At 41.7% G+C, this 24274-nt stretch overlaps 1 protein-coding gene across 9 annotated transcripts in view; it reads right to left on the bottom strand.

The window, feature by feature from the left end:
- Positions 1-24274, bottom strand: part of auts2a (activator of transcription and developmental regulator AUTS2 a) — a 1193837-nt gene that overhangs the window by 789770 nt on the left and 379793 nt on the right. The window contains exon 1 of one of the 9 annotated variants that reach the window (XM_060847972.1): positions 5778-5941. The exons of the other annotated variants lie outside the window; for them this stretch is intronic. Within the exon in view, the coding sequence (XP_060703955.1) occupies positions 5778-5825 (48 nt within the window). The 5' untranslated portion in view covers positions 5826-5941. Of the gene's footprint in view, positions 1-5777; positions 5942-24274 lie in introns of those variants that run through there. 9 annotated transcript variants of the gene reach the window in all.

The following is a 24274-nucleotide window of genomic DNA, read 5'->3' as shown; positions in this document are numbered from 1 at the left end:
TCCTATATAACTAACTAGGTCATACTCCAAAACAACATGCAACATTTGTATTCTGCTTAATCCCTTGACAGGGAGCTACTGTTGATGCCTGAATACACCAGCTTGCTTTACCACTTTTGATTCAATGTTTTATTAAACAAGGTGTGTGATATCAATTGCACCAATCATCCAATAAAGCAGCTAAACAGTTATTTCAGCAGCAATAATTGAAGACTTTGTGGACCATGAAGAAGGATGCTGTGCCCAGTGTATCTAATAACTTTGCTAAATTTATTTCGTAAAGCCTGCGAGCAATGCTCAAATGCTAGCTCAGGCTGGTATTCAAATAGGAGTCTCTTGGTTTGTAAGCCACAAAAACAAATCTGAGGAACATTTGCAAAGGGCAATACAGATCCTTAAGGGATGGGTTAAGGTCCTGGAGTGGGTTGGTGCATGTCAGTACTTAGAAAGGAGAAAAATTAGTTAATATGAGAGGCTTTGCTGCAGCTTAGTATAAGCTGGTTTAAAGCAAGCTAGGGAGCAATATGCAGCAGTCAAGCTTTACTTCATTTATTGCTTTTCCACAGAAGCTAAAATATTTCACAGGTGCTAAAATATTTCCAAGATCGGCACAGTTGCTGTGGTTAGCGCTGCTGCCTTACAGGCACCTGGTTTGATTCCAGCCTCAGGCGACTGTTTGTGTGGAGTTTGCACATTCTCCCATGTCTGAGAGAGTTTCCTCCAGGTACTCCGGTTTCCTCCTACAATCCAAAGATGTGCAGGTTAGGTGAATTGGCCATGCTAAATTGCCCATGTTGTTCAGGGATGGGTACATTAGGTGCATTTGTCAGGGGTAAATGTAGAGTCATAGGGTAAGGGAATGGCTCTGGGTGGGTTACTCTTTGGAGGGTCAGTGTGGACTTGCTGGGCTAAATGGCCTGTTTCCATACTGTAAGGATTCTATCTCACAAACAACCCAAAATCCTTGAAGATTGTGTGCTTTCTATATTCATTCATGCGTCATTGGCTGGACCAATATTTATTGTCCATTCCGAGTTAGCTTAGAGAAATTGGCAGAGATGTTTTCTTGAACCACTGCAGTTCATTTGCTGTAGGTAGATCAACGACGCCATTGGCAAGGGAGTTCCAGGATTTTGATCCAATGACTTGATCAAAAGAGGATTGAAGGTGATGTATTTCCCAGTCAAATGGTGAGTGGCTTGGAAGGGAACTTGCAGATCAGGAGGTTTCCACACATCTGCTGTCCTTGTCCTTCCAGGTGAAGGACATCCTAGTTTTGAAAATGCTGTCTGAGGGGCACTGGTGAATTTTGCAGTGCACCTTGTAGATAGTAGAAGCAGTGTGAACTGAATGTCAGTGTTGTTACAACAGCACTTTTATTAGCAAGTAGGGAGCATTCTATAATACTCCTGGCTTGAGCTTTGTAAATGATGCACAGGCTTTGCTAAAATCATAGTGCTGAAACTTCCCTTTCAGATTTGATTAAGAATGTTTCCAAGTGCAGCACACTTCCTTTCTTCACACGGTGTTCCTCTGAAGTTAATATACAGTTCCACAGAAGGTAGGTAACACTGGTTTCATGACAATAAAAGACGAAAGTATGTCAACTCAATAATAATCTCACTGAGGCAAATGTTGACATTTTCCTCAGAGCGGACAAAATGGCATTCCACAGAGAACCTTTTGCTATGATGAATGATGGACAGTGTCCTGCAACTGTTTAAATCAAAGAATTTACTCCATTCTCCTTTGAAGAAGTGAATTCTTTCCTTAAGTGAATCACTTGAATGTAAATGGTTACATTTCATGCAGATTTTCAAAAAAAATTACACAAAATAAAATTTTACCACACTAGCTAAAATAATCTGAACTTGTGCAATGCTGCTTATTCCAGACATTAAACATACTATATTGTATATGTCAATGGTCAACATGGTGCATTGTAGTGATGTGTGAGAATAAATGGATTGTAAGGAAAGAAAGGGGATGTGAGGAGGACTGACCAATGCTACGGTTAAAGAAGTGGGTTTTAAGGGAAGATCTTTAAAGAGGAAGAGATAAAGAGGCAGAGCATAGGGTCATAGAGTTACAAAGTTATGCAGCACAGAAACAGACCTTTTAGTCCAACTCGTCCATACTGACCAGATATCCTAAACTGATTGAGTCCCATTTGCCAGCATTTGGCCTATTTCCCTCTATCCATATAGCCATCCAGATGTCTTTTGAATATTGTAATTGTACCAGCCTCCACTGCGGCTCATTTCATATATGCATCACCTTCTGCCCCCGCCCCAGGTCCCTTTTAAATCTGTCCCCTCTCATTTTACACCTATGCCCTCTCGTTTTGGACTCCTCTACCTTGGGGAAAAGACCTTGGCTATTCATCCTATCCGTGCCCCTCGTGATGTTATATTCCTCCATAAGGTCACCTCTCAGCCTCTGACACACCAGGAAAAACAGCCCAAGCCTATTCAGCCTCTCCCTATAAGTCTAACCCTCCGACCACAGCAACATCCTTGTAAATCTTTTTTGAACTCTTCCAAGTTTAACATCATCTTTCCTATTGCAGGGAGACCAGAATTGCATGCAGTATTCCAATAGCAGCCTCACAAATATTCTGTACAGCTGCAACATGACATCTGAACTCTTACACTCAATGCATTGACTAATGAAGGCAAGTATGTCAAATGCATTTTTCACCACCTGTCTACCTGCAATGCCACTTTCAAGAAACTACACACCTGCACCCATCGGTCCCTTTGTTCAGCAACACTCCCCAGGCCCTAGCTATAAAAGTCCTGCCCTGATTTGACTTATCAAAATGCAACACCTCACAATTATTTAAATTAACTCCTGCTGCCACTACTTGGCCCATTGGCCTATCTGACCAAGGTCCCGTACTCCGACATAACATTCTTCCCTGTCTACTTAACCAACAATTTTGGTATTACCTGCAAATTTACTAATCACACCTCCTGTATGCACATTCAAATCATTTATATAAATGACAAAAAGCAGTGGACCCAGCACCAATCCTTGCAGCACACCACTGGTCACAGGCCTCCAGTCCAGAAAAGACCTTCCACCACCACCCCTTTATCTCTGACCTTGAAACCAATTTTGTATCCATGGCTCCCAATTTGGAGAATTCATCAAATATATAGAACTTTTAGAGAGTTTTGAGAAGATTTGAAGGTCAGGTTGAGGTTCTGGATGTAGGTTTGCTTGATGAGTTGGAAAGGTTAGTTTCAGACGTTTCATCACCATACTCGGTAACATCATCTATGAGCCTTCAGATGAAGCACTGGTGGCATGGCCCAGTGTGTTTAGGTCTCCTTGAATTGGTGATGCCAGTTACTGTGGTGATGTCATTTCCTGTTGTTCTTCTCAGGGATGATAAATGGGATCCAAATCAATGTGTTTGTTGATAGAGTTCTGGTGGGAATGCCACACCTCTAGGAATTCTCACGCATGTCCTAGGACAAGCCAAACAGAAACACACACGAGAATTCCTAGAAGCATGGCATTCCAACTATAACTCTATCAACAAACATATTGATTTGGATCCCATTTACCACCCCATGAGAAGAACAGGAAATGACATCACCACAGGAAACGATGTCACCAACACAAGGAAACCTAAACACACAAATAAAAAGTCGGCCATACTACCAGTGCTTCATGCAGAGGCTCACTGATGATGTTACCTAGTATGGTGACCAAGCGTCTGAAACTGAACCTTCAAGCTCAGCGAGCAAACCTATATCCATATTGAACTTTTGCAAGGCCACCAATGATGAGGCAAAGGAAGGGGTAGGGAGACATAATTGTGTAAAGGTTAGAGCCATGGTGGGTTCAGGACATTGTAGGGAAATAAGTAGAGAAGGGCAATTTCTCAAAACTTCAAAAGAAATATTAAGTAAAATAAAAATAGAGTAACGGAACAGATCCAAAGCAGGACTTACACAATTAATGGTATAGTGCTGGGAAGTGCTGCTGAGCAGAGAGACTTAGGGGTGCAGTTACATGTTCCTTGAAAGTAGTGTCACAGGTAGACAGGGTGGTGAAGGCAACATATGGCACCCTTGCCTTCATTGGTCAAAGTACTGAGTACAGGAGTTGGAAATCAATTACAGCTGTACCAGCTATCAGTAGGGCCACATTTGGAGTCCTGCATACAATTCTGGTTGCCCTGGTATAGGAAGGATATTATTAAACTGGAAGGCATGTGTTCACGTTGAGAGGGGAAAGACTTAAAAGGAAGCTGACGGGCGATTTTTTTCACACAGAGGATGGTGTATATATGGAACGAACTGCCAGAGGAAGTAATAGAGGCAGGTACAATTATATTTTTTGAAATACATATAGACAAATACATGGATAGGAAAGGTTTTGAGGGATTTGAGAGGCATAACTCCACTCTGGTCTTTGTTGTGAAGTTAATGAAGAGCTTGTCTAAAGAAAAAAGTGGGGAGCAGCTAGCAAACATAGAACTGACATAAGAGTGAATAAATAGGAAATGAGGCCAAAAGAAGAACAAAGACAGAATTGAAGCAAGCACAAAGGACAAGATTTTAACTCATTCAAATGCAGAGTTAAAAATCAGACCCAAATATGCAGCACGCACAAAGGGATAGTGAAGAATGGGTCACTGACCACAAGTAATAACTTATTTTGCTAATAGCTCAATACTGAAATGTGCCACAGCAGAACCTTGGCAAATATGGACTTCAGTGTGATTCCTGATCTGCCTGGAAACCCACCAGTAAAGTTAACAGAAAATGCCTGACGACTGTGGTTGACTTCTGAAATATTTCAAGATGACATTAATTCAAACTCAATTCATACAAAGCAGAATGATTTCTACTCAAGGAGATAAGTGGGATAGCTGATGGAAGGCATCCCTAATACCGGTGTTGGTTGTATGATGCAGAGTTCCATCAAACACAATGATAAGCTTCTCATCTTTATTCATGAACAGACACATTACAAGAAATTCATGTTAGAAAACAAAAATATAAACAACTGTTATTATGGATTTATTGAATTCCAGATTGTGGGGAGAGGTCAGCCTGTTTTTGTTTGTTCAACAGAATGAGTCAATGGTGAATATTTTAAAAAAAATTCTTGGACATTATACAGAAATACTGTGTAACTTATAAAAAATTAGGAAGCTTATTCCTTGTGTATATTGTCAAAGCAGTACACACTAAAGTAGTATTACATTAAACCATACCACTGTGTATATTAAGATGTCATAGTCAGCATTGATTCCTTTAATACACTTGTGACTTCATATTTCTCAAGAACTCTGCAACAATTCTTCCATTTCTCATTGCTGCTTATTTCATTCTGCCCTGTTGTAAACACAAGTGTCGAGTTCCTACTCACTGAAGAGAAGTTCAGATACAATTTCACTACATGGGCTGCAAGTTCTGGTTCTTGGTGGTGTGACAACGGCAGCTTCAATAGTTGAGAACCGTATTAACATCCATGAAGAATCGCAAAATTCAGACAACCAGAGCCCACAGCTTAAAACAAAATGACCACTTTTATTTCCAGTTAACTTCAGGCAGGTGTCTGTCAGCACAAATTACTCATAACACAGCATCCATTGTATCGAAGGAATTGAGAAAGAAAAATGCCACAAGTCTACTGAAGCAGTGCTTATTCTCCTCCTCAGCCGACACACGGATACTGTCTACCATAAGGGCTGGTCTGCAGGGAGGAACTGCCTCACCTTGGGACATAATAAAGAGGAAAACATATTGACTTACCTTCTCTGCGTACTTGAACTTGACATAGAACCAGCTCGATTTAATCATTGCCTCACCTCCTGCTCCTCACAGGAACAACCAAAAATACTTCAAAATAAAAGAAACTGATGTCTGTTCCAAAGAGCCGAGTAGCAGCAGGTTTCCTGTATGATAGATGCTTTCCAAGAGGCATGCAGAGAAGGTTTTTCTGTAATACTCTGCCCCTAAAACACTCCGAGCTTGCTACTGAGCCCTGCTTCCTCAAAGCTTCGCTCTGCGTGGCTCTGACAGATTGGCTGCATGACAAGAGAATTTCTCAAATGGACTTCAGCTGCATTCATCACAAATGGCACATGTCAGTAAGCCAAGAGGCTTCAGACCTGGCCCAGTCCCAGGAGGCCAATCCCTCTGTGGAATGGATAATGAAATCCAACGCTTCCCCTCCAGACATGCATTAACACCTGGCTAAACATTATTCTGACAGGAAACTGCAGTCCGTCCGAGTTCACATTCGGGACTGCGCCCTAGTGCCACATCAAAATAACAGAACACAGATTCTGAAAATAATTACCGGGAGACTGACTGAGCCAGCCCTTTCACATCGAGTTTCGTAAGAATTTGTCATCGAGCTTGTTCAGCCAGCAGTTGCAAGAGACAACAATATAACATTGTGAGACTCACTTGTTTCCCTCTCCCGATCAACATCTTACTCTGTTGTGTACTGCACACTCCATATGTGTTATTGTGCAGTACTTTAGTACATCAATGATGATATGAGGAGAACATCTGGAGCAAAACACAAATGTGAAATTTAACCCTGTCATTCCCAAATTTCTCAGAAATGGTTATGTTTGAAACTGCACTGTTTTGGCATCATTAATATAAATAGATTTTTTTTAAATCATGGTGTTTGTTGAGGTACAATTGTTCCCTTATATGTGTTCTCTTATATTTGTTTGTTTTACATTCCAAGTATAATTTGGGATAGATGTAGTACAGTAAGCTTGGATGTTATCCTTTCAGAGGCAGAACTGTGGTTGAAATGAGCTCTGAACAAACAGATAGGACATTTTTTTCAGCGTAACGTACCAATGTCAAATGGCAACTAACAGCCGAAGGTAAAACACCAGGTATTTTGGCAAAGATCAACTATGCCTCTGGCATATCACATTATACAGTTATAGAAAACCCCCAATTGTTTTATCCAGCTTGAACAAACACCAGTACTTTATAGTTCCAAGACAACCTTATCCAGTACAACCTTATTGTGATTTCTCAAGCATTGCAATTACTTTAAATAGAATTTTATAAAAAACAATGAACAGTGTGAAGTGTCTGCTGATCATCACCTGACAAGGCAATTGGGTATATTTTTGACTCAGTCATCTAACATTGCCTTCAGTGAGCAGGGAAGCAGTTCATCAGATCAGCTGTGATACAGTTCAGAATATTCTATTTGTTCAAGCAGACACTTGAAACTGAAGTGGTGCCTAACCTAATGACCAAATATTTGTCTTTCTTTATATTTTTGATAAATATAGTACAATACCTCCCCCTAACATTTCAAAATGTTAACTCTATTGCACCCTCTTCAGATCTGCCAAGTTTCTTGAGCAATTTCTATTCTATCTACCTTGTTCTGGATTGGTTATGTTACCGCTGTAAAATGCATAATCCTGCTGCTAGGATGGAACTGTATCAGTATCAAAGCCACAAAACCTAATCATCATATAAGTACAACTCCAGTTCAATCTAAATTATGCAAATTTCTCAATTTTAATATTTTCATCCCTGTTTACAAACCCTGCCATGATACTCCCTAAACTCTGTAATTTGCTCCAACCCCACAAAGCTCCTGTGTTCCCTTGGATGCCATCATTTCACTATATTCATCCATGATTTCAGGTGCTTAGATCCTAAACTCTGGAATTCTCTGCCTAAATATCTCTGCCTCTCTCAGTTCCCAAAATGCCAAGTATTTGACCAAGCTTTTGGCAATCTGCCCTTATAAGATCGAGGAGGAGGAGCCAATTCAGCCCTTGAGCCTGCACTGCCATTCAATGTGATCCTGGCTGATCTCACCTCAGCCTCGCCTCCACTTTCCTGCCCGCTCTCCAGAATCCTTCCACCTATGAACTCATTAAAACTCCATCTCCTCCTTGAATGCACTTCATGTCCCAGCAACCACCACAGACTTGGGTAACTATACCTCCTTACATGCATCCATGTCAAGTATTGTTGGATAATTGCTTCAATAAAACATTGTGGGTCATTTTAATATATCATAAGTTGCTATATAAATGCATCTTGCTGCTCAATTTAATTGGTTAATAATGGAAATGAGCAGTGTAATTTCAAAATTTAATTATTTGTTGAGATTCCAGGTCAGAAAATGGATGAAATGTCTGGCAACTCTTATGTGCTTCTTAAATGTGATTATCTGTGCCCTGAACTTTTATCAATCTGAGACCTATGTTTAGCAAGAATTTCCTATTGATGCAGTAATTATTCTGTAGACTCCGAGTAACTGACATTTTTTTGTAACAAAAATATTATCGAAGAATATTCCATGTGAATCAGTGACCTGAAAGAAATTTCTTGAAGATAACTTTGGCTGTTATTGAGCATGACAGAGAAGCATCTCGTGTTGGATAGGAAATGGATGGTGAGGGTTTTTTTTACTCTATCACCTGCAGGTCTAATATTGTATTGTTTGCAGTCAGTCGGAGGACACACATGTTGCCAGGGCCATTGCTATTTGAGGAGTAAACAGCTTTCAAAAAGGATTTCCCAACAGTTGGCTGAAAGGCTGCCTTTATTACTCAAGATTCGGAGATGCTGGTGGTGGACTGGGGTGTACAAAGTTAAAAATCACACAACACCAGGTTATAGTCCAACAAGCTTAATTGGAAGCTCCGAAAGCTAGTGTGCTTCCAATTAAACCTGTTCAACTCTCACCTGGTGTTGTGTGATTTTTTAACTTTAGTACTCAAAGCACCAATAGCAAACCTGCTGACCAGAAATTGTTAATCACTAATTAAGTCCTTGATATTCACAAGATAATCGAAGCAAGCTTTTACCATTCAATTTTGCTTAATTGAAGAAAACCTGATTAGTTGTCTATCCAATTGGTCTTGCAACTGCTTCAATACCTTTGGTAAGTGATGCAATCACTTTGCATTTCAAAGAAGGAGCACAACTGCAGTGTTTGTTTGACAGAAGAGAAGTAGGGGCATTCGGTGGCAGGACAGTCAAGGGCTGCAGGAAAGAGTGAAAATGAATATCTAATAATGATTCAGCAGGCTGAAGATCAAGAGAAGCAACAAGAGTTACTAACAAGAGGTGGGGGAAGCTTCAGATAAAAGTCAAATTACGCACCCGAAGGTGAAATCAGGTGTTGATATTGTCAGGAAGACTGAATCCAAAATAAATAGTTTTGTTGATCATACAGACTAAACTGAAATGTAGATGTGGTGGGAAGTGTACTGCTAGTTGAATGTGTGAACTATAAGCAAGAATGAACACAGGATAAGATGAATGTATAGATAGGTAAAAACAATGACTGCAGATGCTGGAAACCAGATTCTGGATTAGTGGTGCTGGAAAAGTACAGCAGTTCAGGCAGCATCTGAGGAGCAGGAAAATCGACGTTTCGGGCAAAAGCCCTACATCAGGAATAAAGGCAGTGAGCCTGAAGCATAGAGAGATAAGTGAGAGGAGGGTGGGGTGGGGAGAAAGTAGCATAGAGTACAATAGGTGAGTGGGGGAGGGAATGAAGGTGATAGACTGGGGGGGGGGGGGCTGGTGGTGGAGTGAATAGGTGGTAAAGAAGATAGGCAGGTAGGACAAGTTATGGGGACAGTGCTGAGCTGGAAGTTTGGAATTAGGATGAGGTGGGGGAAGGGGAAATGAGGAAACTGTTGAAGTCCACATTGATGCCCTAGGATTGAAGTGTTCCAAAGTGGAAGATGAGGCGTTCTTCCTCCAGGCGTCTGGTGGTGAGGGAGCGGCGGTGAAGGAGGCCCAGGACCTCCATGTCCTTGGCAGAGTGGGAGGGGGGAGTTGAAATGTTGGGCCACGGGGCGGTGTGGTTGATTGGTGCGGATTTCCCGGAGATGTTCCCTAAAGGGCTCTGCTAGTAGGCGTCCAGTCTCCCCAATGTAGAGGAGACCGCATCGGGAGCAACGGATATAATAAATGATATTGGTGGATGGGCAGGTAAAACTTTGATGGATGTGGCAGGCTCCTTTAGGGCCTTGGATGCAGGTGAGGGAGGCGGTGTGGGCGCAGGTTTTGCAATTCCTGCAGTGGCAGGGGAAGGTGCCAGGATGGGAGGGTGGGTTGTAGGGGGGACGTGGACCTGACCAGTAGTCACGGAGGGAACAGTCTTTGTGGAAGACGGAAAGGGGTGAGGAGGGAAATATATCCCTGGTGGTGGTGTCTTTTTGGAGATGGTGGAAATGTCGGTGGATGATTTGGTTTATGTGAAGGTTGGTAGGGTGGAAGGTGAGCACCATGGCGTTCTGTCCTTGTTACGGGAGGTGCGGGATGTGGACGAGATGCGTTCCCATGTGGGAAGGGAAATTACGGTCTCTAAAGGAGGAGGCCATCTGGGGTGTTCTGTGGTGGAACTGGTCCTCCTGGCAGCAGATACGGCGGAGGCATTGGGAATACAGGATGGCATTTTTGCAAGAGGTAGGGTGGGAAGAGGTGTAATCCAGGTAGCTGTGGGAGTCGGTGGGTTTGTAAAAAAAATCAGTGTCAAGTCGGTCATCATTAATGGAGATGGAGAGGTCCAGGAAGGGGAGGGAGGTGTCAGAGATGGTCCAGGTAAATTTAAGGTCAGGGTGGAATGTGTTGGTGAAGTTGATGAATTGCTCAACCTCCTCGTGGGAGCACGAGGTGGCACCAATGCAGTCACCAATGTAACGGAGGAAGAGGTGGGGAGTAGTGCCGGTGTGATTACAGAAGATCAACTGTTCTACGTAGCCAACAAAGAGACAGGCATAGTTGGGGCCCAAACGTGTGCCCATGGCTACCCCTTTGGTCTGGAGGAAGTGGGAGGATTCAAAGGAGAAATTGTTAAGGGTGAGGACCAGTTCGGCCAAACATATGAGAGTGTCGGTGGAAGGGTACTGTTGGGGACGTCAGGAGAGGAAAAAAAAAGAGGGCTTGGAGGCCCTGGTCATGGTGAATGAAGGTGTAGAGGGATTGGACATCCATGGTGAAGGCGTTGGAGGCCGGGGAAACGGAAGAATTGGAGGAGGTGGAGGGCATGGGTGGTGTCTCGAACGTATGTGGGGAGCTCCTGGACTAGGGTGGATAGGACAGTGTCGAGATAGGTAGAAATGAGTTCAGTGAGGCAGGAGCATGCTGAGACAATGGGTCGGCCAGGGTGGTCAGGCTTGTGGATCTTGGGAAGGAGGTAGAACCGGGCAGTGCGGGGTTCCCGGACTATGAGGTTGGAAGCTGTGGGTGGGAGATCTCCTGAGGTGATGAGGTTCTGTATGGTCTGGGAGATGATGGTTTGGTGATGGGGGTGGGGTCATGGTCGAGGGGGCAGTAGGAAGAGGTGTCCTCAAGTTAGCTGGAAGTTTGGAACTAGGGTGAGGTGGGGGAAGGGGGAATGAGGAAATTCTATACTTCAACAGTGGGGCACCACTCCCCACCTCTTGATAGACGGTGTGCAAGCAAGCAGAGTCCAGCAGGTACATTATAATATCAGATTTAGATGTCTGACATTCCTAGTAATATCAATAAATCAGCCTCTGTCACCAAATTATGTGGCTCAATGGCGGGAGTAAAGGAGATTGATGGTATGCAAAGACATCCAAGTCAATTAAATAAATAGGCTGAAGTGGTAACTGTGCTTTAATGCATTGATGTAATGCAAATTAATAGATGTTGGAACAGGAATCATGGACCATAAAAAAATGAATTGGCATCTGTCAATTGAGGTGATAAAGGAAAAGGGTTACAGACTGTTCATTCAAGGTGTTCAGCTAATGTGAAGCTATTAGCAATAAGGTCAATAATACATTGGGAGACACTTCATGCACACTAAAGTGGATTAATTCTTATGCCATGTGGATCATCATTGTGGCCACTTTTATCTTCACACAAAACTCTTGACAAGTAAAACTAACTAATTTAATATACAATAGTCAAATATCATTTCTTCATGTTTACTCTTGAAGGCATTGACAAGGGTACAGTTGCACAGATATTGTGGATATAGTCTGTTACTCTGTGTGAGGTCCACATTATTCGTGCTGTAAGCCTTCAGGCTCAGGTGTTAACACAGAGGATTGCAAGAAGATTGTATCTGCGTCTGATTCTGTCCTCACCTGAACTTTATAAACCTGAGTCTCCAACTGTGAACCCAACACAGTAGGCACTTCCTACTTGGAACAACTGAGAGGTATACAATCAGAGAAAGACAAACTATCAATTATACTTCATCAAGTAACAAGTGGGATTATCCTGAGGATTTGGATTTTTGCTGTACTTTGGAGCCAAATGTTAAACTGATAATGCCCTACATTTACTGTAACTGGTGTAGTACAGAGACCAAAATGTAACGGACTTCGATGGCTTTGTGAGTTTCATTGTCAGGCTGAAAATAAAAGCTCACTGTTTGACGTCGATCTAATTATGTTAGACATATGCATGTAGTCAAGATCCAATTTAGCTCAGTGCCCAGCTGCATTAACAAAGTTAGAAAATTGCCAGCATTTCACGTACCACTGCTGGTGGGTGGCCTAGCTAAAGCTCAGGAAGTTTATCCCAAACTCTTGTTTTTATTGTCTTTCATTCCTCAAACACTTTCATGGCACCATCCATGACATTAAAAAAGACACTGATTCTCTTCAAATTTCAGCTTATTTTACTCAGTCATGTTACACATGTAAGAATTCAAACGAAGTATTATCAACAGTTCACCCACTTGTGTTTAAATCAAACATGATTCTTATCAAATTCATTTCACTGCAGAAAATGGAGAAATTCAGCAGGTCTGGCAGCATCTATGGAGACAGAAACAGTGTTCATGTCTCGAATCCAATGTGATTCTTCTGCAGAAATATTAGTTTTGAAGAAGAGTCATATAGACTTTGAATCATTGAGACATAGAGCTGTACAGCATTCTAACTCAACCATGCTGACCAGATATCCTAATCTAATCTAGTCCAGCACTTGGCCCATTTCCCTCCAAACCCTTCCTATTCATATACCCATCCAGTTGCCTTTCAAATGTTGTAATTGTACTAGCCTCTACCACTTCCTCAGGCAGTCCATTCCACACACGCACCACCATCTGTGTGAAAAAGTTGCCCCTTAGGTCCCTTTTAAATATGTTCCTTCTCACTTTAAACCTATGTCGTCTAGTTTTTGGACTCCCACCCCAGGGAAAAGACCTTGTCTATTTATCCAACCCATGACACTAAGCCTCTAAAAGGTCACCCCTCAGCCTCCAACACGTCAGGGAAAATGGCACCAGCCTATTCGGCCTCAAACCCTCCAATCCTGGCAACATGCTTCTAAATTTTTTCTGAACTCTTTCAAATTTCACAACATCCTTCCTATAGAAGGAAGACGAGAATTTAATGCAATATTCCAACTGTGGCCAAACCATGTCCTTTGCAGCCATATCACGACCTCCCAACTCCTATACTCAATGTACTGACCAATAAAGGCAAGCCTTCTTCACTATCCTGACTACCTTGGACTTTACGTTCAAGGAACTATGAACCTGAATTCCAAGGTCTCTTTATTTGGCAACACTCCCCAGGACCTTTTCATTAAATGTATAAGTCCTGCTCTGATTTGCCTTTCCAGAATGCAGCACCTCACATTTATCTAAATTAAACATCAGCCCACTGGCCCATCTGATCAAGATCCCATTGTTCTCTGAGGTAACCTTTGCTGTCCATTACACCTCCAATTTTGGTGTCACATGTAAACTTGATAAACCATACCTTCGATGTTCACATCCAAATCATTTATATAAATGATGGAAAGCAGTGGACCCAACACTGATCCTTGCAACACACCACTGGTCACAGGCCTCCCGTCTGAAAAGCAACCCGCCACCACCACAATCTGTCTTCTACCTTTGAGCCAGTTCTGTATCCAAATGACTGGTTCTTCCTGTGTTCCAGCATACCACGAGGAACCTTGTTGAATGCCTTATTGAAGTCCATATAGATTGTGTCCACTGCTCTGCCCTCATCGATCCTCTTCAGTACTTCTTCAAAAAATTCAATCAGGTCAATTGATCACATAGCGAGTGAAACTAGAATGGGGGGGGGGGGGCATAATCTTAAAGTAATGTGGAGCAGATTGAGTACTGAGTTGAGGAGGGTTGTGAATCTATGGAATTCCCTGCCCAGTGAAGCTGCTGAATATTTGTAAGATAAACACAGACAGTGTTTTGAACAGTAAAGGAATTCAGGGTTATGGTGAGCGGGCGGGTAAGTGGAGCTGAATCCATGAAGAGATCAGCCATGATCTTATTGAATGGTGGAGAAGGGGCCAGATGGCCCACTCCCGCTCCTGGTTCTTATGAATCATTAACTCTGTTTATCTCTCCACAGATGTTGCCAGAACTGCTTAGTTTCTCCAACATCATCTGTTTTTATTTCGTTTTCTAGCATCTACAGTATTTTCTGATTTACAGCATCTGCATTTCTTCCAGTTTTTATTTAGTATTTAACTCACTACCACATCTCTTCCAGGCATTCCCACCTTGAAGACGCTCTGTTCCGCTCTCCATCAGGATTTCCGTTCCAATCTTTTTTCTTGTCAATTGTCATTAATTTCACTGTCACTCCTGGTATTTGACCGGCGATTTCCTTCTCCTTATCTCCTCCCCCAACCCTATCTTCTACATATAAACTAACATTTTCCTAGCCACCACAAGTTCTGAGGAAGGGTCACCGGACACGAAACATTAACTCTGACTTCTCTTCACAGATGTTGACAGCCCTGCTGAGCTCTTCCAGCAACTTCTGTTTTTGTTGTAGCTTTTTACTTTCACTTCATTTCACACTAGCTATGAAGATAATAAATATTGGCTTGAAGGAAGAGAACAGGTTGCCTTTCTTTTGTGCACGGTATCAGCATTGAGTGCTGCCTGGTTAGGTCTACTCTTTCCATTGCAACAGTAACAATTACTACTTAAAAAGTATTTGTTGGTTGAGGAGGGCTTTGCAACATTCAAGTTATGAAAACCATTTAAAATGACAAAATGAGTCTTTCTTTTCTCAGATCCCAGCCCTCAGAGTGGAAAAGTCAGCCCTTTTCCTCAATTCATTCAAGGAACATGGACATTGCCAGCAAGGCCAGAATTTATTTCCCATCCCTAATTGGTCTTGAACTGTCTCATGTGTTCCACTCATCTCACTGGTAGTATATAGTAGTGGAAAGAATTAGCCAGACAGATTATATAACAGACCTATACCTGCTGATTTTCTTCATAGTGGTTGTAACACAACAACAACGGGAAATTAGGGGTAGGCCAAAGTCAATGGACCAGTCCAGTAAAGCCTGACAATTGTTAACCCTGCCAACCATAATGGCAGAATCTATTGAATAGCCACTTATCAGCAGACACCTAAAGGGGCAGCCTCGTCAGTGGGCAGGAGGAAACACCAGGGAGGAGTATATAGCTGAAGACTCGTAGATATCATCCCCAGTCGCGGCAAGGGAGCTCACGAATAATGGCTGAGAAAGTTGGATGGATGTTTGTGACTGAGAAATTATAACTGGGAGAGGCTGGAGTCTTTCTGAAGGAGCCAAAAGTTGGAGGCTGATGAGGTTTGCAGTTTGGCAGGAAAGCATCACACTTTTCCTGGATGTCAAGAAGAGCTATAAAAGCTATTTATATTAAAGAACTGCCAGGCCCTATCTCAGATTAACTGTCGGAAATCTCTAGCCAATAAGACAAAAAAATTGAAAACCGCTGTCTATAGCTCTGCCACGGCTTTTGGGTGTATATGAAAGGCAACACTGAGAAAAGCTAAAGGAGACATATACTCCGCAGTAGCAAATGAAAATTGTCAGTTTCACCATTGTGTGCTACGTATTGATTCCACAAAACACACTGGGAATTTTGTTTCCCAGTAACTGACTGCAGATCAGTACACATTAAAAATCTCACACATTTTACTTAGTGTGTTTGTCAATCAAACATTCCTTCATGCTTGTCTGCCAATACACTAACAAGTGATAATATTTGTGGACGTACCTTTCTATGGGTGTTATCTTCCCAGTCCCTAGATGACATGGGCCATGGCGAGAAATTTGGAAAAAAATCAGATGAAAAGTGAAATTTGTACAAGGCTAAAAGCTCACAGGGAATGACTAACTAAAATTCTCAGAGACTATAATTAAATGCTGATTTGCTTATATCCATTACCTTTCCTGTAAACTGCAATCAGAAGAACAAATGTGCTTGTCTAATTTTAGAAATTATCTTGGATACAACAATCCTGGAGACACAATCAAGGTGCCGGTTAGGGAGGGGTGATCATTTTTTGACAAAATCACAGCACTAGGTGATGCAGTTTTGAGTTATGTTCTTTCATGCCTCATCTTCCTCGGATGTACACCTGCTATCACATTTGATGCAGTTCACCGTCACCTTCCCAAGGGTAACTCAGGACAAGTGATAAATTATGGTCAGTCAGTGACACCCGCATCCCATGAATGAATAAAAAAGGTGACCTCTAAGGATGCAGGGTACCTGGTCGTTAGAGGTTAGACATAGAGATGGGGATCTGATGCTAGATTTGAAGACAACTGCAAAAATCATTGAGAAAATATCGGGAGCAAGCGCATCTAGGTCAATAACAATGGAGTTAAGTGAGGCCAATTTTTGTGAGTTGTCTTTGCATAATGACATAAAATAATCAATGCTCTACCTTGGACTATGTTAATGAGTCATCTTTGCTTAATTTAAACAAGTGAATTGCAAAACGCTAGCTCAGATCTTAGATTGTGAGCTCAGTGAAAACTTGCTCTTGAAGCTCCCAGTATCAAGCTGTTAATGAATGCTTTATGAATGAGTGAGTGTTTTACTCAGTTCGCAAACAAACAGGTGGTCATAAACAATTCTCCAATAGGCCAGGGTGTTACACCCTCTCCTGAGGTAACCCCAGTAATTGCAGGTGTTGTGCAAGACATTTGCTACTGTCAGGATTAATGTTGAGGAGTTCATTAAGTTCCATCCAATGTGGTAACCTGGAAGAATGGCTCCGGATCTTGAAAAGGAATAAAACTCACCATGTTGGTTTCCTCATAGTCTTAGTAACACCCTCTGTCATAAGAGTCTGAATAATAATACCTCATATACCAACATAGCTTTGTAGGAGTTGCTATCATGAAATAAATTACATCATGTTTGAGACATGAACCTCTTGTCTTTAAATGACCTGATGGTTTAGCTCCACCACAACAGGCAAAGCAGGCCCTGGTCATCCGAACACAATCAGAAGACAATAGCGATAAATCTAACTTACAGTGACCAAGAGTCCACCTCGCTCACACCATCTGATACCAGTAATTGTCACAAGATTTAATTCATTTGCACTATAACACTCATGGTATTTAACCAGGTGAGAGGATGGTCAGAATGTCTCTGGGGGAAGGCCCATTTGATCTTCCCAGTCTCTGCCATTAACCTCCATTTAAGGGCTTAACCCTGCCACTCCCAGTATCAACCCAGCAGGGGCAGGACTCTCACTATGCAGGCAGCATGCCAAGGTTACTCAGTCTGCCAGGGTGAGACCTTCATTCAAAAGCAACCAGTAGTGACTGAAGCACCTGGCTTCAGAAGGCATGGGGTGCACCAGCTAAGACCCACCCTGCTGCCTACATTGCTGACCTGCGCTCCTCTGACACAATGGCCCCCAACCTGCAAACCACTCCTGCCTCACTTACCTGAGGCATGGGATCCAGTGTTGATGACTCTAGCGGAAGGTGGATATTAGGCTGGGGAGCAACCACTGCATCTCTGCCCGGTTATTAGAGGTGCCAGTCTCTAATTTCCCAATAATTCCTGGTAGCACAGACTTCCAATCCTATGGTCCTTGATCCCAGGGGAACCCCCCCCCCCCCCCACCCCCACCCCCCTTAACCTGTGATGTACCTGAGTGGGTGATGATGATGATGATGATGATGCAGGCATTCTTTGAAAGGGGAAACACAGGACTCTCCACGGCTGGGATCCTGTTCCCTCCACAAAAGTTTACCTGGTCATCTTAATTTGTGGGACAAGGTAGAACAGCCAGTTTCAATTTAGCTGCCCAATATAGACCTCTCCTAATTTGCATTTAAAAGTATAATAGGTATAATAGGTGACCCATCCAAAATTGCGCATTTGCACTGTTGCACAATATTAACCCCAGTGGGTTCAGGGCGATACTGGTAATTGAAACATGCTTATGTATTCAGTGTTTGGAGAAGTAACTTCAATATTTAGTCAATTAACAATTTGACCGCCTTTCAGCTCCTAAATTTTATCTAAAACAAATGCCTGCGTGGATATATTTCTTTGCAAAGGCCTACATTATAATGCAACTCCTTTAAGAATCTCTCTGTGGTAAACATGTACAAAACGCAAAGACATGACACTTTTTATTCATTTATATGCTTTATACTATAAAAAAAAACCTTTAAGATACAGTTGCTATGAATCTGGCTTTTCATTAGGACTGCTACCACGACTAAAATGTACACTTTGTACCTATTGACTGCTCCAGGGAAGCTGTCTTTTCTTTTAACAATTGTGGTTAAAGCAACAGCCAGGACTTATGCAGCACCCAGATGTTCTCTTGCACTGTGCTTGAGGGCACAGTATGTTCACAATTTTTCCATTAAATCCACAAGAAAAAAACAAATCTTAATGTAGACTGAACCCTTTGCTTCCTCTTCATTCCTTCAGTGGTTGCTTTAATCTCACAAGCTTCTGGGTCTCCTCCAAGAGATATCATAAAGAACATTTATGAAAGAGATGGGCGATGAATTCCACACATTCTTATGATTTATTGTGATCAGACGAATGCTTCATTTATAAAGCACTATGGTTTTCCTCACTAAAAAGACCATCCGACTAGAATTCCTGGCAGCATTAACATTTACCGTTTTTGGCAGGCATAATTAGGAATGGAAATATTTTCAAAGCACTGCAACTCCAAAACGTTTCAAAGATCCATCACAACGCACAAGGTTTGAGATTTTGTTCTCGTGCCAAACACACTCAAACAAACTGAATGTTTCATAAATCCGCAATTATGCAGCCCAGTGGAACAAGGCTTTGCTGCAGGAACATCTAGGGAATACTAAATGGTACATACTCACTCAAGTTTCATGCTCCCAACCTGGCCACTGGGGAAACAAAGAAAAACATTTCTGCACAGGGAAGGAAAAAAAAACTGAATGGTTGTTCTACACAATATTTACAAGCTGACAACTCAGACCAATTTCACTGAACAACCAAGGGTTTTCTTTGGATGTTCAATACATAATAACAACATCAGATCATAAGAACTACGAGAAAGAATATGCAATTCACTCCCTTGAACCTCTCGAATCTCAGAATTCCTATGTTGTGGAAGCAGGCCATTTGGCCCATCGAGTCTATACCAACCCATTGGAGAGCAGCCCACCCAGACCTACTGCTCTACCCCATCTCTCTAACCCTGAATTTATCATGGCTGGTCCACCTAGCCTGCACATCTCTGGACACTATGGGCAATTTGGCATGGCCAATCCACCTAACCTATACATTTTTGGACTGTGGGAGGAAACGCACACCGACACAGGAGAAAACTGGCCAACTCCACACACACAGTTGCCTAAGGCTAGAATTGAACCCAGCTCCCTGGCACCGTGCAGCAGCAGCACTAACCAATGAGCCATCGTGCTGTGCCATTCTTGTGAATCTCCTCTGAAACTGCATCCGAGATAATTATACCCTTCCCCAAGTACAGGGACCAAATTTGTACATCAAATTCCAGGAGAAAGTGAGGACGGCAGATGCTGGAGATCAGAGTTGAGAGCGTGGTGCTGGAATAGCACAGCAGTTCAGGCAGCATCCAAGGAGCAGGAAAATTGAAGTTTCGGGCATAAGCATATTCCTGATGAAGGGTTATGCACCATATTCCAGGTATGTCCCACTGCATACATCTTAAACTTTGTTTCTAATTTTAAAAAGGATGTGTAATTTATTGTGTGTGGGTTTGTCTCTGTCTATTTGTGTGTGTACACACATGAAGTAAATAAATAAATAAGGCTGTTATAGCATTGGACTGCCTGCCCAGCTCCTGGGCTACAACAAAGGTGAGGCTGTTGAAGAAAATAGGAGGGGATAATCCAGCAGTGCTCTTGACCATGGAGTAACAAAGCTTGATGCCTTAAAACCTCGCACGCACCCCAAGTTAACGCTATGCCTGGAATACGATTTAATCACTGAGGTTAAGGCTCACATGCTCAGTGCCCAATCCCAATTAAATTCTCTCTAGTAGCAGGCAAAATTCTATTTTATTTGTATTCGGTTGTTGCGTATGCGCTCCGCATGTACTGTTCTCAGCTTTAATATTCAGGTACAGGACAAAATAGAGGCTCGAGAAAAGGTTATTGCTTCCTCATTCACTAACAAAGACCACTACCAATGCTCATTAATTTGTCTACCACCTTAATGTGTTACCTAGCACTGACCAGGCAGAGTCACACAAATGCAGGAGGAAGTGGGGTGAAACAAATGGACCTGGTTTCACCCAGCTACATTAGTTTGGCTTTAACAAGCTGAACACTGGAAGCTTTCTTTACCATCAGTTGGAATCATTGATAGATTTACACATTTGACTCGTGTAACAAATATCAAACCCAGGCTTTTTAACAAAAAGGCTTAAAAGGAAAGAGCGAAAACTCCAGCCAAGAGGATGCTTGATCACATTCGGATTTTAAAAGACCCTACTGCTTCAACAACAAGTACGCGTGAGCTTTGCACACAGTTCATGCCGACAGCACTGGCCCTTTTCAATGGTTCAGCTGATCTATCTTGCAAGAAAAAATGGATTGAATAAAACATAAGCAAGATAAACTCAGTCTAATTACTAGCAGATGAAGATAAACAATGTGAAAGCAGGAAATTAGGAAGCTCGCCCTATTACAAATGCAAAACACAGTCTTTGCGTGTCCTAGAGGACTAAACATTTATCAATTGAATTTGGAAGCAAATCATTCCCAGAAGTGGAATTCTACCAGGCAAGAACAGATAACCATTGCAGTCATGGTCAGCCAAGCTTATTACTTTGCAGAGATTTGCAAGCAGAAACCATATCCCTTTTGGTTTCCCTCCGCAGTCCCTACTTTAAAAAAAACACAATGAAAACCAGATATTTTAAATGCTGCAGTTAGATTCTTTGAAAACCTTCGTTGATCTCCCATGGCACTGGTCACAGGTCATTCCAATGTCGAATCATGAATCAAAAGACAAAGCCATTCTGCACATTGTGAATGTGCCAGGTCTTTTAAGGAATGAATACAATTGATCTACTCTCCTGTACTTTCCCATAGTTCTACAAATTTCACTTTTTTTCAAATATATCGTGTAGCCAAATCCACTTTAAAGTTGGTATTAAGTCTGTTGTACCATTGTTTCCAGGACTGCCTTGGAAATGATGATGATATAAATGCTGCATCAATACATTTTTCATCCCTCCTAATTAACTTAGGATACACATTCTCTCATTACTGCCCCACATCTTATCCAAACAGAGAAGTCCTCTCTTTAAAACCTTCATAATTTGAAACATCTCTATTCAATCTCCCCCAAAGTTTCTCTTATCAAAGAGACTATATACACTCCTGTTACCTGAAATTGAGCAAGAGACCTATTTTGGTTTTCACTGAAACAGAGAAAATAGGAGCAACTGTAGGCCATTCGGCCCTTTAAAAGCTGCCCAACTGTTTATCATGATCTTGGTTGATCTTCAAACTCAGTACCCTGTTCCTGCTTTCTCTGATCCTTTTGGACTTAAGTACTACATCTAACTTCTTCTTGAAAACATTCAATGTTTTGGTCTCAACCATTCTCTTTGGCAGAGAGATCCATTGGCTAAGCACTCTTTGAGTGAAGAAATTTCTCATCTCAGTCCCAAATTGTCTATCAAATTCATAAAATGTGTCCCTTGGTCTGGACTCCCAAGTTATTGGGAATATCCCACCTGCGCTGCCCTGGAAATTCTAGTTCTAATAGAATTCCAGAGGGTTTCATGAGATCCCTCTCATTCTTCTTAACTCCAGTGAATATGAACCTCGCCAATCCAGCCTCCCTTCATACATCTGTCCTGCTATCCCAGGAATAATTTTGGGAAACCCTCATTGCACTCCTTCCATAGCTGGAACATCCTTCCCCAGAAGGAGGCTAAAACTGCACACAACACTCCAGGTGTGGTCTCACCTGAACAACTGCAGCAAGACATCCCTGCTCCTGTGTTCAAATCACCTCGATATGAAGGTCAACATACCATTTTACCTTCTTCACCACCATTTACATTTTCATGTTTACTTTCAGTGACGGGCATACAATGACACCCAGGTTTCACTGCACCCTTCTTAGTCTCTTGCTATTCAGGCAGTACAGGGCAACCCCGTATCCGTGGTATCAGTTTCTGCCATTTCAGTTACTCACGGTTTACTGCGGCCCGAACATATTACATGGAACAGTCCAGAACCAGGGACCATGGGGGCTGCCGGGAAGGTAAATTTCCCATTTAAATGAATGGGTTCGCTCCTATCCACGGTTTCGGGCTTCTGCTGTAGGTCTTAGAACATATTCCTCATGGGTATGGTGGTGACTATTGTAAGCTGCTTTCATGTTTTTGCTACCAAAGTGGATAACCTCACATTTATCCACATTGTTCTTCATCTGCCATGTATTTGTCCAAACTTGTCCAAATCACACTGAATTCTCTGTATTCTCCTTGCAGCCTAATTTATGAATACTGAGTGTACAAAATAGCCACTTATGAGTGAGTTTTGAGAAGATTTGTAGTTCAGGTTGAGGTCCTGGATGTAAGTTTGCTCACTGAGCTGGAAGGTTCATTCTCAGACATTTCATCACCATACTAGATAACATCATCAGTGAGTTTCTGCTGAAGGTTCACTGGAGGCTCACTGATTATGTTACTGCTTATGGTGATGAAACATCTGAAACAGAACCTTTCAGCTCAGCGAGCAAACTTACATCCATAGCCTCTTACTATGTGGAAAAAATACAGAAAATTAACAAAGGAAAATTTTGTCAGATGTTTGTGATAATAACCTACAATATCAATTGTGAACACAAAGCTGAGGATACAGTTTGACCATAACTATTAGAGAATAACTAAGCAATGCTGGGTTGCAGTAAACCATAATTGCATCCAGTGCCTTGACAGAATGATGTGACTACAGAACAAGTGCCTCTAATCAATTTGCAGTTCTCAATTATCTAACGTATGACCAGCAATTCATTACTGTCATTCCATTATAACTTATGATTTGAAGAATATTTATTTCAATAATTTAGGATGGCTGTGCTGTTCGGAACGTGTTCAACATGTCTTTCTGGCTGTATCAGTCAGCAAGCTAACTGATCAAAACTCAACAATGGAGTCAACCTGTCAGTTCATTTTGGATCATTAGTCTCCAGTTACTTCAGCTGAGCTATCTTGCTCTTTCAAGTTCAGCCAATTTCCTTGCTCCATCTGAAAATAATAAATAAAGTGTATGAAACAGGAAGGAAAATAAAGGGTCTGTAGATAATGTGAAATCAAGCAAGGTGGAGGGACTCAATGGAGGATAACCACCTCTAAATCCACAGGATCAAATGTGAGTTTCTGTGGATAAACATGAGGTTATCCACTTCGGTAGAAATAACATGAAGGCAGATTATAGTAGTCACCACCCTACCCATGGAGGAATATGTTCCACAAAATTAAATGGCATCAAAAACAAAAAGTTAAAAAAGGCAAGTTGAAAACCTCAATTTTTCTCACAAATAATCCATTAATGGAAACCATTACATTGCAGAAAGTGAATGATCACAGCATTCAAAAGTGACAAAAAAACTCTTGAACTGGAGGAAATCATTCAATTTTGCAATGTTGTAAAGAATAGTGCAGAGCCACATTGGAAGAAAAACAGAAATAATGATCAAAGTAACAATACATCACAAGATAAAATGGTTCCAATTGTTTGTTGATCCAGAAATTGACCCATCAGTTTCAGAAAAGTAGTTATTCTACAAGAGCAAACATCACTCTGATCCACCTCACAAATTCGGTTAAAGCTGAAGGAAAACAAATTGCTGAAGTGACTGTGGTACAAATGAGCCAAGGAAAGTAGACAAGTTATTAAGAATATAAATAAAACCTTTTCTATTAATCAGCAACACATTATAAAATTATCTTTATCTTTCAATAGAATCGTCTTCTGATCACATCTGGTCTTCACGTGATCACAATATCAAT

Source organism: Hemiscyllium ocellatum, chromosome 31, assembly GCF_020745735.1.
Source record: "Hemiscyllium ocellatum isolate sHemOce1 chromosome 31, sHemOce1.pat.X.cur, whole genome shotgun sequence".
Taxonomy (NCBI): Eukaryota; Metazoa; Chordata; class Chondrichthyes; order Orectolobiformes; family Hemiscylliidae; genus Hemiscyllium; species Hemiscyllium ocellatum.
Note: the sequence above shows the minus strand (reverse complement) of the source record. Positions and strands in the feature narration are given on the sequence as shown.